The sequence below is a fragment of the Oenanthe melanoleuca genome, chromosome 2 (assembly GCF_029582105.1).
Source record: "Oenanthe melanoleuca isolate GR-GAL-2019-014 chromosome 2, OMel1.0, whole genome shotgun sequence".
Classification (NCBI taxonomy): domain Eukaryota; kingdom Metazoa; phylum Chordata; class Aves; order Passeriformes; family Muscicapidae; genus Oenanthe; species Oenanthe melanoleuca.
The window spans coordinates 64,970,498-64,983,864 of NC_079335.1; the positions used below are offsets into that span (position 1 = coordinate 64,970,498).

General features: G+C 37.5%; 1 protein-coding gene across 1 annotated transcript in view; it reads right to left on the reverse strand.

The window, feature by feature from the left end:
• Window positions 1-362: 362 nt before the first annotated feature.
• Window positions 363-13,367, reverse strand: part of INO80C (INO80 complex subunit C) — a 32,732-nt gene continuing 19,727 nt past the window's right edge. The window contains exons 4-7 of the mRNA XM_056482810.1: window positions 10,152-10,262; window positions 7,144-7,255; window positions 5,398-5,465; window positions 363-1,075 (exon numbers count right to left, since the gene is read on the reverse strand). Coding sequence (XP_056338785.1) covers window positions 944-1,075; window positions 5,398-5,465; window positions 7,144-7,255; window positions 10,152-10,262 — 423 coding nt within the window. The 3' untranslated portion in view covers window positions 363-943. The remainder of the gene's footprint in view (window positions 1,076-5,397; window positions 5,466-7,143; window positions 7,256-10,151; window positions 10,263-13,367) is intronic.

Here is a 13,367-nt window from a genome sequence, read left to right on the forward strand (position 1 = left end):
CTTCCAGTCTCCTTCTAAAGTATGACAGTGTTCTGTTGCTCTCAAGTCTCAAGTATTCTTTTGGTGTCTCATGGTGCGAAGTTCAGTGTTCTAAGGCAGGAGGTCTTGTCTTGCTGGAGGCCATCTGAGTGTCAGAATGCCAATGGAGAGTGGAAGTCCTGCTTCTTACCATCTTTTTTAAAAGACTGGGAAATTAATACTTCCTTCATACGAATTAGTACAAATACTGTAATCACTAGGAAAGATAGAAGAATATCAGGTTGTGAAATGAAGCACTCAAAAACTGCAAAGTGTCATGATTTAGAGTTACAAGGTGATTTGATTGGATCCTGTTACATGTGTTCACTGATGAACATGTAACATGTATTTTACAAGCACATTCAACTTTATTTATGCTGGCAGTTAATTCAGTACAAACATTTGTGTCTTCATTTCCACAGTGCCACAGAACCCTGAAAAGTCATCACAACAGCAGCACTTGCTGGGTATTTTAGCTTCATTTTACAGATGGGACAAACTTCATAGCCAAGTGGAAAGCACATCTGCTAAGGCAGGTTTAGATATTTGGATATCTTGTTACCTTTTCTTCAATTCAAATGACAGTTTCTTCTGAGCCAGTGTAGTACATAAAATATACAGGGTGGAGATGAAATCCTTTCTTTACAGAAATTAATATAAATGAGACATTATAGTACAGACACATATCCTTAAGGTCTAAGTTATTCTGTTCACCAAACTAAATTGCTAACAAATTGGTGAACAAACAAATATCAGCACTTATGAAAATTAAATCCATATGTTCTTCAAATGCATGTATCATCAACTACTTCCAGATGTAAAAATCCACAGATAGTTTTAAAGAATCTTAGTCCCACAGTCAGTTTCCAAATGATACTCCAAATGAGCACTGTTCACAAGCAATGTACAAGAATATTTAGTCTGTTCAGGAAACAATACTTGTTGCTTTCCTTAGAGCCAGGTATCCTGTAACCACATCTGAAGGAAGCATCCGAATATAGGCAAATTCTTCAATGGTACTAAATCTTAGCTTGCTCTGTGGATCTGTGTAATTTGCCTGAAAAAGAAACAATGGTAGAGATATGATTCAAATAAAATTTCTAACCATAATAGTAAAAGAAGTATCTTAATTCCAAGACCACAAAACAGGGAGTTTCTCTTCACAGTAACAGCAGTGCTGTTCTACCATGTGGCCACAAGTCTGTCTTTTTTTCTTTCTCCTGATGTGAGAACTTATGAGAAGTTAACAGACCCCTATAAAATCAGATTAGAGATGCATTAAACATAACAGAGGGCTGAAGTAAGTTTCCTATAAAACACAGTGCAAAAGAAATTCCTCAACTATTTAAACTCACCCTAGCAACTCTGTGCCTTGTGCAGTCTCTCTCAAGGCAGCTCTCCAAAGAGTCAGGCTGCTGCCAATAAATTACCCACAAAGAGGCTGAATTATGGGTGCTCTGATAGCTTTGGACTGCCTTTCTCTTGCTGCATACAACTTAGCTTTTAATTTACTTTAAAGTGGTTGTTAAAGCTAGGGAGTCTCAGCTTATGGTTCTGTGACTGAACTGATAAGAGATTTGAACCCAGCATTGTGGTTTGCTCCAGATGCCTGCTTTCAGGACAGCAGCCTGGCCAGCTCACCCTGGGCTACGCTTGCATCCTCTGCTATATTTGGACCCTGGGTGCCTGGGAGTGGGGCCAGTTTGCTTCTATCCTCTCCCCTTCCTTGTTGCTACAGAAACCTGGAGCTCAGCTGAGCTCAGGGGTAGGCCAGGAGGCTGCACTGGGAGCAGACAGGCAGCAGGGCATTGCCTCTCCACACTCAGCCTCCAGGACAACTCCTGCCTCTTTGACATTGGATTACCAAGTGTCTTCTGTGCCTTTCTTTAGCACGAGATGGTGACAGGCTGCAAGGCACAGCCAGTTGAGACCCCTCAGGACATTGCCACAAAAACAGGAAAGGGCAGGAAAAGCTGGACTAGTCTTTCACACCACGCAGTTTTATAGTGCAGAGCTCTCTACATTTTTATCTTGGAAAGCACCTGTTGACCATGGTAACAATTCAGCCAATCATTTGGTCTGATGTGATTTAGAAAATTTAGTGTTATTTGTAGCTTGGTTTTCTTTCCAAAGAAATGCAGCCAGGTTAATCAAATGGAGTCAGCTAATAGTTCAAACCATTAATTAAGTTTCAAACAAATGGCAAAGTTGGAACATTAGGAGTAAATTTATCCCTGCTGGTAACTTCATGGTTACAGCAGGTATAAATTTACATTTATTTCACTCTTTACATCTGGCCTCATGTAAGAAAAAGCTAAGTAATGAGACTGCTTTTCAAATGTGCATGCTTCTGTAATAGAGTAACCAAGCAATATCTGCAATTTGTATTGTGCACTGATCTAGGTTAAAAATATTATGGCATCTCTTCACTGTTCTGGTATTATGTGTTGGGCTGTTCTGTTTGCAGACACTAATATATGGTAACCAGTCATTCATGCCATGGCTTCAGCCTGAAAACAAACTTTACCAACACTCCAGCAATAATTCGAGATTACAATATTAAATTAAGATGAATTTACAAAGAAAAAACTCTGTTGTGTTTAAAAACTAAGTCAAAGGCCATGGAGACATGCTCTTAAAATACAATAAACTAGGTATCTCAATCTGTTTCTATAGTAACAGGGCTGATCCATTTTCAGAAAAGGAAGAGGTATAAATATTTGAAGGTTTGGGTGGTTTTTTTTAATCTGCTTTACAATAAATTACTCTGTTTTGCAGGTTAAAATATCTAAATACTCATCTTGCAAGTTTGGAAATAATAGGTTTATTTTGCAGTGTCAATACAGTGGATAATAGCTTTAGAATTCTAGGCTGCCTTACAAACATAAATTGGCTGCTCTGCTGAGACCATTGGTAAATTTAATTCCATTTGTGCTACACACAGAAAGAGAAGGGGATCAGTAGAATTTAATTGTGGCATCTAGTATAAGAGCAAGTATCCTGATTGAGAATGTTTTAATATACTTCTCTTTTTGTACCTAGTAGACAATTTAATTCTTCCCTAAATGGGTAATGCTAAGGAAGTTTTTCCCCCCATGGGAAATCCAATATTCCCACAGAAAACATATTCTTACACAAACGCTTTTATATTTTACACAGAACATACAGGGACATTACATATCTTCCTACTAGGAAATGATCTTGAAAGTGTGTTTAGTGCTTCTTATGAAACATTTCTAGCCTAGCAATTTAAAGGACACACTGTCTCAGCTATTTTAATAAAAAAAGGGTTTTTAAAATGTGGTAATTTTATCATAGTCTGGAGGAACCCTGCAGACCAGGTAAAATAGGAAACTTGACTCACAATGCAATTAGAGGATGGAAAATTACAGAAAAAAAAAGTGGAAAGAGAAGAAAACAAAAGTAGTACTGAGTGGATTTGTATAGAGAGTATCTATACTAAGCTAAAATAGTCATAGTACATAAATCACTGATGGAAAAGAAGTTCTGGTAAAGAAAAGATGAGGAACTGAGAGAATTTCCTAAGGTTTAACTGACCCTTAACTGGTAGGAATGTGGTCTCCTCTCCCATCTATACCCTGCATCATCAGCTCACTATAGGTGCAATGACTGATTAGTTTTGAAATACATCAAAAGTTAGTGCTGGAAAGTATTATCTGGTTCCTTGGAGATGGGGCAGGAGTCTACCTGGCTGAAGGGATTTATCTTCCCTGGGTTTGTGAGCAGTCTCTTCCACTGGCTGTCTGCCAGTTCATGTGAGGGAGATGTTGCTTTTCCACTGCCTCTTAAACACCAAGGGCTACCAACCTTTATGTGAGCAACTCACTCTCTTTCTAAACCACATTCAGGGGCAGAGGCTGGACACATGCCACCTCCTAGGTGCCTTATTTAAATGTGTTCTTAAAAAATAAAGTCTAACAAAACATATGCTACCAAATCAAGATGAAATGCTAGGATGTGCAGGATTACAGTTGGTGCTATAGCTATTCTTTGATGCCTTACACTTATTATCCACTATAAGGCAGCCCTTAGTTAAGTGCTCACCCATTTTCTGTCCTAATGAGGACTCTTTGCCTAATTCAGAGCACAGAATGCAAGCTGATGTGCTAACCTGCATCAGTATAACAAATCTGTACATTTAAGGACATCTCCAGGAGGTGATATCAAGCCTCTGAAGGTGGGTTAGTGCCCTATGGGTGAGAAGGGGAAGTGACACAGAAATTCTGTGCAAGGCTCTTTGACATTACAAAGTTTTCATTATTGTAGCTACTTAGTGTAACCATTACTTAAGAATTTTTTTTACTCCAAACTACAACATTCCCATTCATTTCAACTTCAATTGTAAGAATTGCACAGGCTTCTACAAAATAAATCACTGGGGTTTGAAGGTGAAAAATTAAAAGATAGGCTGTTACTACTACCTGTTCGAAGTAAAATTATTCATGTAATATAGGAAGAGTTTCAACAGGAGATACAAAACTTTTGTTGGGCAGAATTCAATGACTTTGTTCCTGTTTTGTGCCAACAGTATCTCAATTCAAGCACCAAATTGTAACTACCAAGACTTTCTGGAGCATGTGCAAACTGTATCTAAGTCAAATGTGGTTTGTTGCTTTTTTCCCCCCCTTTCTCCTCTTTCTTTAACAAAAACACATAAAAGAGCCCATCTGTGACACACAGGCTATACATCTGCCAAACTCCAACTTCCACCTCTGAAGAATAGGAGCATTTGAAACTCTCAACAGTCTATGCCAAGTATCTGTTTCAGGCTGATTTGTTTGAGGAAAAGTTTGAAAGCAATGATAACAAGGGTTGCCTGTTTTGGTTTTTTTTTTTAACCTTTTGGAAAAGAGGCCAAACAATAAAATTTTGCCTAATCTCATTGTTGAGATTGCTGAGCCATCTTTTTAGAACTTCCTCTACAAGATACAATGAAATAAATCCACATCAGGCAAACAACATGGAAAATTTCAGTCAGTGTGGGTATACCTTGGCAAAGTTAACAGTCATGGAGGCTGTGGACTATTTTAGGATTAGGTATCCTTAGGCAGGACTGTGCAGCTATCTTAGGAATTAGAAATTATGGGCACCAATGTAGATTCTACAGGTGAGAAAGTGGTATCATAGGAGTTAATTGGCAGGACAAGATATTTAGTCTGTCTTGACATCTATTAACAACTTAAAGATTTTGTGATGTATTGACAAGTATTTAGGGTTTGGTCCTAAATCACTGAATAATTATTAAGCCCAAGTTCTGAATAGGAACCTCAGCATATACATCTTTTATAAGACAAGGCACCAGCACTATTTCATAGTGGAAAATAAGGTGCCAATTTTGAGGGGAAAAAAAATACTTACTGGAAGTCCTGAGATGTCTGAATATTTCTTAGCAGGTTTAAAAGAAGGAGGAGCATCAATATTAAAATCTAGAGAGAAAGACATAAACTCAGTGTCTTATAAATATATGTATATATAACATAAACCTACTCTCTGAGGTCTCTATTAACTAGCAACACTAAGGCAAAGAAATCCGAAGCAGAATCACCTCTGAAAACATTTAGCCTGTTAGCACTGTAAATCACAGCCTGATCCTGCTCACCTATTAATAGAGTTCAGCAAGCAGAACTGCTCTCCCCAAAAGGAAGATGCCAGAGCCATTTGAAATGTGTCCATTTCTTCCTAGACTTAATGAATTCCCTTGTAGTCAGTCACATGCAAAGAATAGCCATTATCAAATGCGTACTGTATGTTAAGACCATGAAATATTGCTCAAGATTGCAGCTCTGAAATACTATAATCCACAAAAGCAAAATAATCTCTTAAATCAGTTAAATCTTTAAGCATGTACCACTTTAAGCCCACTCAATGACCTAGAAAATTGTCTGAATGCTTAAATTGAGCTGAGGGTTGAAAATTGCTGTTCTTTGGTGCTTTTAAATAGCAATTATCATTCATAAACATTTTTTAGCATACAGTTGGTATGCCTAAGTAGTTAAATCATCAATTTTGGATGTTTACAAAAATATCTTGTAACTGACTAATTTCTTTCCTCTTTCCTGATCTCCCTTGTAACTCATTCAGATGCTATGTTCAATTCAAACACTCCATCCATATCAAACTTCTAACTCATCATCTAATAATTCAAAAGACCCTAATGCCACAGACAGCTGGTTTTAAATATGAAACTGAATTTCTTTTCCCTCCTTTGTACAAAAAATCCTGTAAATTTCTGGTTGCAAACAGAGCATAGTAGAAATAGCAACATCAGCAGATTGTCAGTTACAATGGCCGGGAACACACAGTAGTCTGCATTTTTCTGTAACAGTTGTGTCTAAAACACTTCAAAAAATGGCAAGCTATTTTTGGATACAGCACTAAGTCTGATAAAAAGTATATACATATGCTCAGTTTTGAAATGCCTCCACTTGCTTAAATAAAATCTGAGGATTGCATTCTGCTGGCAGCTACATTCAATAGTACCCTATTTTACAAGCAGACTTGAAGACTATCTAGATTAAGACCACTGCTGTAACTCTGGTCCTGTGGATGTAACCAGCTAGGACTGCTAATCAGCACTGCTAATAGTGTAGTTTCAGCTGTGCTGCTCTAAAGAGAGGATGTAGGATTTAAATCTCCTAAGAATCTAGGATAAGGAGCTGGATAGGAAGCTTGGGCTGAGGTCTAAGCTACTGCAGGTATGTGGCTTAACAGAAACTATTTGAAAAGTGCTCAAATATAGCTAATCAAGCAGCAGCCACCCAACAAAAGACCTCTGGACTGTACACAGAGGAGGAGGCGCCTAACCAGTGAAAGGGTGACAAAAACCTTATGGGAATAAGGGTTTCTGACTTGGTTTGGACAATTACTTTTTCCTTCTCCCCCCAAATATATTTGAACTTTGCCATGATACTCCAGATTGTTTGCTTCCCCCTACTTTCCACTTAGGGCTGACAGTGTGATTGGAGTAATCTTAAATGTACTACTGGACCCTGTTCAAGCAGGATACTGCATGCACTGATGAAATAATTTAGGTTACTTTTAAAAAAAGTTATTTGTGTGGATTCTATTATTTATAAATACATGCAAAGCGTCTAAGCAGCTTACAGCTAGGATCATTTAGTTGCCATGGCAATGCCCTTTCAGAAGCAAGAATTTGTTTTAGGTTCTTCCATGTTCTGTTCTTCTTGCCAGCTGCTGCTCCACCAATGCCGGAGTGCTAGAATTAAAAATATGGTGTTTAGAGAAAAAAATAAAGAATACTATTCAGAGTATGACACTTCTAGTTCATAGTCCTTCTGATATGTCTCATCTTGTCATGAACCATTTGTTATTCTCACTTATTTCATCAGCAGGCTACTATACTGGACACTTTAATCTTGGCTGCAAGCAAAAACAAAGCTTTTTGGACTGTGTCAAAGCTTCTATGTTTCCGATTAACTGAAGGAAATTAAAATCTGCTTTTTACATAGAAATAGAAAATCAATGTGGTTAGGCTTAGCCTGAGATTACAGGATTCTGTATGTACTTCCTAACGTATTAGAACTTATTACTATGAAGTTGTTTCTAAAATCGTGATTATACAGCTAAATTTTCCCTCTCTTTTTTATGACATATTACAGATGCAGCTCTTTCACAAATTATCTGTAACTGCAGAAAACACAACTGATCTTGCAAAATGTAATGAATTCTATGATAAACTTTCTGGAAATTTTATTTTTCTTTCAAAGGCTAGGAGACAGAATAATAGAAAGAGAATAATAAATAGAATGTTGGCTGCCAAGACAATTTTGCATTTTGAAAGGAACACTAATGGAAGGCTTGCCACAGGTACTATAATGGCACTTGCAGTTATCAAATGTGATTGCTACAGAGTAATTTATTTATGTCCCTCCAGAGACAGAAGCTGCACAACATACTGTACTACTTCTAAATGATCAAAGGACACAGATTTACAGCTTAACTTCAGGAAAAGAAAATGTTCTTACTATTGAGAAGTTGCTATTTCTATTAATAATTAGAACTTGCCTCATGAGTCTCATTGAAACTCAGTGAAGTTCTGTAAACACAATTCTGCTTTGAATGTTTGTAAATTAACCAGTTAAATTGATGAGGATGACAGAAGGAAGGATTCAATGAGAAAGCTTTTTTTTGTAGACATAAGATATATTCAGAAAAGATGATCATGAGCTGATGATATACTGGTGGATATCTGATTTAAAACATAGAAGCAAATATTTGCTCTTAGGGTAACATCTTAGTCATCTAAAGATCATTGTGTAATAGAGACTGCTGCAGCATGAGATGAAATTACATGCACTTCTACACTACTAATTCAAATTCAATGCATTAATTTTCCCCCAAATCACTGCATAATGATTTTTTGTTCAGTATTCCCAAAACCAACCTCTGTTTTTATATGTACTTACGCCTCCTAAAAATCAGGCTAAGCATCACCTCACACACCTACAATGAAAAGGCAATGACTGCCAAGCACAAATGAATCAAGCAAAGTTCAGAGAAAGCTGAAGCTAGGCAAGTGGAGCTACTGCTCTACAGCAGCTATCGCTCTACCCAAGTGTCAGAAAGTCTTTTTCCAATTGCTATTGCCAAAGGATGTAAATTCCAATCAGAAAGTTTAGCAAAAGGTCAATTCTTCCTCCTTTTCTTCTCTCAAATGTATCCTTTGCAGTGAGCTAATGGTTCAGAATTGGGCATACATATAAGGGATAGACACTATTTGATTTATTTTCTTCCTTTTTAGGCAAATTAGGAAAGATGCAAAAATCCATCCAAATTGTTACTACCAGGTCATACCAATGAAATGCTGATTAACACTCAATGCATTTCTTCTCAAATTAGTTACACTATTGGAGGGGAAAATTTCATGGTTTTTATTATAACTGCCTATTATTTCTGCAGTAGTTGCCAAAGACCAAATTCATTATTATTTCAAGCATGCAGAAATTAGTATTGCCTCTTTGGAAATGGTGACATCCGTCTAAGAACTAAGGATCAGCTCAGGGCCTCGTGGTTTTTAAATCCTATGTGGAAACTAGATGGGATGCCTCTGGGCACAAAAGGAGCTTTTGCAATAAGCCCCATCTCTCAAAGATGCTGGTGCTTGCTGAAGGATTAGTGAGCAAAGTATATGGCTGTTTGAATGCCCCTCTCATGACTGAAGTTGTCTGCAAAGCAGATGTAGAGCAACTCACATGTCAGAGATTAATTTCATACCCCCTGCCAAACCTGTGCTTAGTGAGCTGTGCGGTGCCCAATTATTCGTTACGTGCTGTGGGATATCGTATCTTGTTCAAACAGAGTGAAATCTGGGATAAAATCCTTCTTTTTAAGTACTGGCTTAGGACCAGCAGTCTGAGAGGTTTGCTTGTCTAGAAAGCATTTGTACAGTGTGCCAATGAGTTGGCCTTGGCACAGCAAGATAAAAAGATATCAAAAACAAACCCGGCATTACTAACTTAATTTTCTTCACCTTCTCTCCTAGTTTAACCCTCAGAGTGTTAGGAGCCTGCATTTCATCAGCTGTCAGTGTTTACATGACTCTGAATGCTGGCAGGCCAAACTTCTAGGGAGCACAGCGCATCTTGCTTCTAAATCCAGCAATGGTTGGAAGAAGACACCACAAATCTGTTCAGGGTTTCAGGGACCAGAAGAGGAGCAAAATGCCATTTGCTAATGACTCTGGCTAATTTCTAGCTCAACTGCTTTGCAGCCTGCATTGACTAGGAATGGGAACATGTGATTCCAACATGTGTTGTATTATTTTTTTCTCTCTAGCTGTGATAGTTTGTGAGATACCATATCATAAAACTTCCACACTTACCTGCACCTAACAGGTTTTCCCACTCTGTTCCAGAACTTAATATAACAGTTCTGCCTCTGGACCAGTGTCATTTTCATTCTATAATACAGTGTGCACTTTAGACTGTAGCGTGACATGGATTGAGGTGAATTTCTTAAAAACTGTCAACCTTTTATTTGGCTATTAAGCTTATTTTCTTAATATTTACACTAGGAGCATGGTTAAATAGAACCCTAGTTAGTCTTTTATGGGAAAAGCTTGAAATTTCGAATTGTTAAAATAATATACTTACAATGAAGTTGGGGTCTTTAAATGGTAACGGCTTGGCAGTAGTTTCCACTGATCCTGTGTTGGAGTCTGTGTTCAGTAATTTATTTTCACTCACAGCCTCTCCTCCTGCACTCTGCAGAAAAAATACAATCTTACTGCTTGTTACCCTGAGCAGGTTTAACTGGAGATGGAGCCATATGCTGTATTAGCTACCTGTTGCCTTTTTAGCTTTTCTTTCTCTTTTGAATCTTTGAAGATGTTGTATGCCAAGAGTGGGGAAGCATGAAACAGAGTATTTCTCAATCAATTTACAACTGACACACAAAAAGAAGGAGGGGAATAGAGTGGCCCTCTGAGTAAAAACCACCTAGGCTTTATTGCAGGATTAATGAAAACCACCTCATCTCACTTTATAAAGTGCAAGACAGCATGTGCAAACAAAAACCGCAGAAATGTACATAGGATCTGTTTTAGAATGTTCTATAGAAAGTATTAACAGGAATATATAAAATTTATAAAAAGGCCTTTCATCAACTTTCTACAGAAAATTTGATTAATCATTTTATTCTTCATCCTTGGCACCAGCTGTGCTTGAGTGCGGACTGAGAAAAAAGTATTTTATTATATATTATTTTTATATGCAAGCTTCACAAAATCTATATGGGTGCTAGTTCGTATTTTCTAGGTTTTCTTTATGGTTTGTTTATTTATTTAGCAGGAAGAATAGTCAGAAAAGAGGTGTGTGACTGGAAAGCAAAAAAAGTTGTGTGTCAATTAAGCAATTTTCTGATAATTCTGCATGGCTGAGTTTATGGGGTTTTTTAAAATTTATCAGTGACCTATAAGTCTCCAGATTACCAGAACTAGCCCATGCTACATACATAAATGTTTCTTTTCTAGAAACCTTCATCTACCCCAAAGTCAGTGCAAATTTTGCCACTGAGTTTGGTAGTTTAGTCAATAGGAATCCATACCTTGATTTTTTTTTTTTAACTTGGAGTAACAGCTTGGCTAAAAGCTAAGTCAGTATTTACTGAGTGGAGGTTAAAATGTTCTTTTATGTTATATTCAGAGAGATAATGCTTAGGGAAAAAAAAGTGTTTCTCTGTAAAAACTTTTTGTGTTGCTCCAATACTCATTTAAGTATTAAAAAAAAGGACTTTTATTATTTGTGGCTTATTGGAGTACCTCCACAAACTAGACTGTATGAAAAAAGGCCATGATTCAGAATATCCTTCTCCATGTGACTTCAAGGGAAGTGTTTTTACTCTTAATACATGCAAAAGTAATTACAGGGTTAGAGACTAGGCAAGTTGAACTCTTCTTAGGGGAAATATTTCAGTCATTTTACAGTAACTGTTTTCAACATAGCAAAAAGAGGTCTTTAATATTGGAAGCATAAAGTAAAAAAGCAATGTTTCTAGTGCCTTGCTAAAATTAAAATATGAATAGAAATAATCTGTTTTCAAAGCAACACAGTCCTCTGTAAGTTCATATTACAGGGGATAAGGCAATAATAACATTAGCAGAAGCAACACTAAAGCCTGTAGCTTAAACTTGATTCTTCCATTGAAGACTGAAAACATTAAAAGGCAGTGACTGTCAGAGAAACAGAACAAATGCAGATGGATGTTTAGAAACATGTACATTATGTGGCAGTGAGCAGAGAAGATATCTTCATCAATCCTGAGTAAAGTGGCTTTATACACTGAGTTTCTAGGTTTCAAAGTATATTCTTGTACATGCATGCTTCCAGCACTTCAGATTTCAGCAGCAAATATTAGTCAGCTTTGAGAAAGACAAGGCTTGAGATACAAGATTATTTTTCATGAATTCATTATCTCTGATACTGCTCATTATCAGTGTAAATTCTCTTAAGTGGAAGAATCAGCACTCAGATTTATTTTTCAAAGCATTCTTGCCTTTTCTTTGGTACCATCTGGTTGGTTTTAAATCCAGTTCTACAGATAATTACTTTATCACTTTTGCCCTTTCAGTGATCTTCTCCTAAGTATTCTTGTTTCTATGAAACAGGCTTTGAGTAGTATTTCAGCAATATCTCAAAACAGAAACTAGTACTTTGAGATTCAGCAAATAAAAATAGTTAAATAGTTAAGGGGAAGAAATTTCCTCATACATACAGTCTGTAATTTCTGCAGCTGGATATTCTTACATAGTACCCTCACTGTCTTCAGTGGTTTTTTTCCTGTGTGGATTCAGTGCTAATCTTGCTGGTGCAGTGGGAAGGAAAGTAAGGAATTGTTCCTGGCAGGACAATTCCTGAATGTAAATACTATGTGTAATTTCTTTTCTGTACCAACTCCTAAGGGATTTCAGGTATTAGAGCTGCTAAGAGCTGGGCTAATTCTCATTACAAGACAGATGTTGATTTTGTTGGTGCCAGTATCCCTTGCATGGTGGCAGAGGCAGCAGGATCTAGAGCAGCAACTGCTTCTTTTTGGGTTTGTTACCCATCAAGGCATCAGGTCCATGGGATCACCCAAGTCATCCTCCAGTGCCAGTGAGACATAATGCCAGCAGTGGCCTCTGGATCTGTCATGGACAATTTGAGAGCAGGGGTTTCCTGTCCAAGGCAAAGGGTGCAGGGCTGTAAAGCAGTTTTCACTGAGGCATGCAGCTGATACCATGATTTCAGAGCTCTTGACAGACTGGGAAGCAAATAAGACTGAGTACTATGATTTCAGTGAAATGCTGCGAACTGAGATAAAGATGTACTGTAGAGGCAAGCCAGTTCCCTCATTCAGTACTGCTTGTACGAAAACTCTGATTTTTAGCAATGGGACCATGGCAGGGAGACACTCAGCTAATGTGCTTTAAAACATTAAAGAGTTGAGCAGAAGCACTGTTTCCCGAATAATGTGCTATTGCACAGAGGCATGAACTCTGCAGCACAGAGCTTTGAAAAGCTCTTCCCGTGCAGCCTGCAGAAGTCTTAGCTGATATCCTCTGCAGCTTTATAACCACAAACTGCAAGTGCCTCCAGAATCTACAAATCTCCCTGGCCTATGTTTTAAATGTCAGGATTTAAAGCATAGGAAACATAATGTAATTTTTCAGGTTTGTTTTCTGAAAGTTTTTTAAAGGCAGGGGATATCGATCTACCTTTGTTCTAAAAACACATGTTTCCTGAAAGTGAATAATACAGTGAAAATGCAAACCATTATTTACAGCCTGAAAAGAGATTCCTCAGTGAACAATTACTTCACAGTAAAGGTAA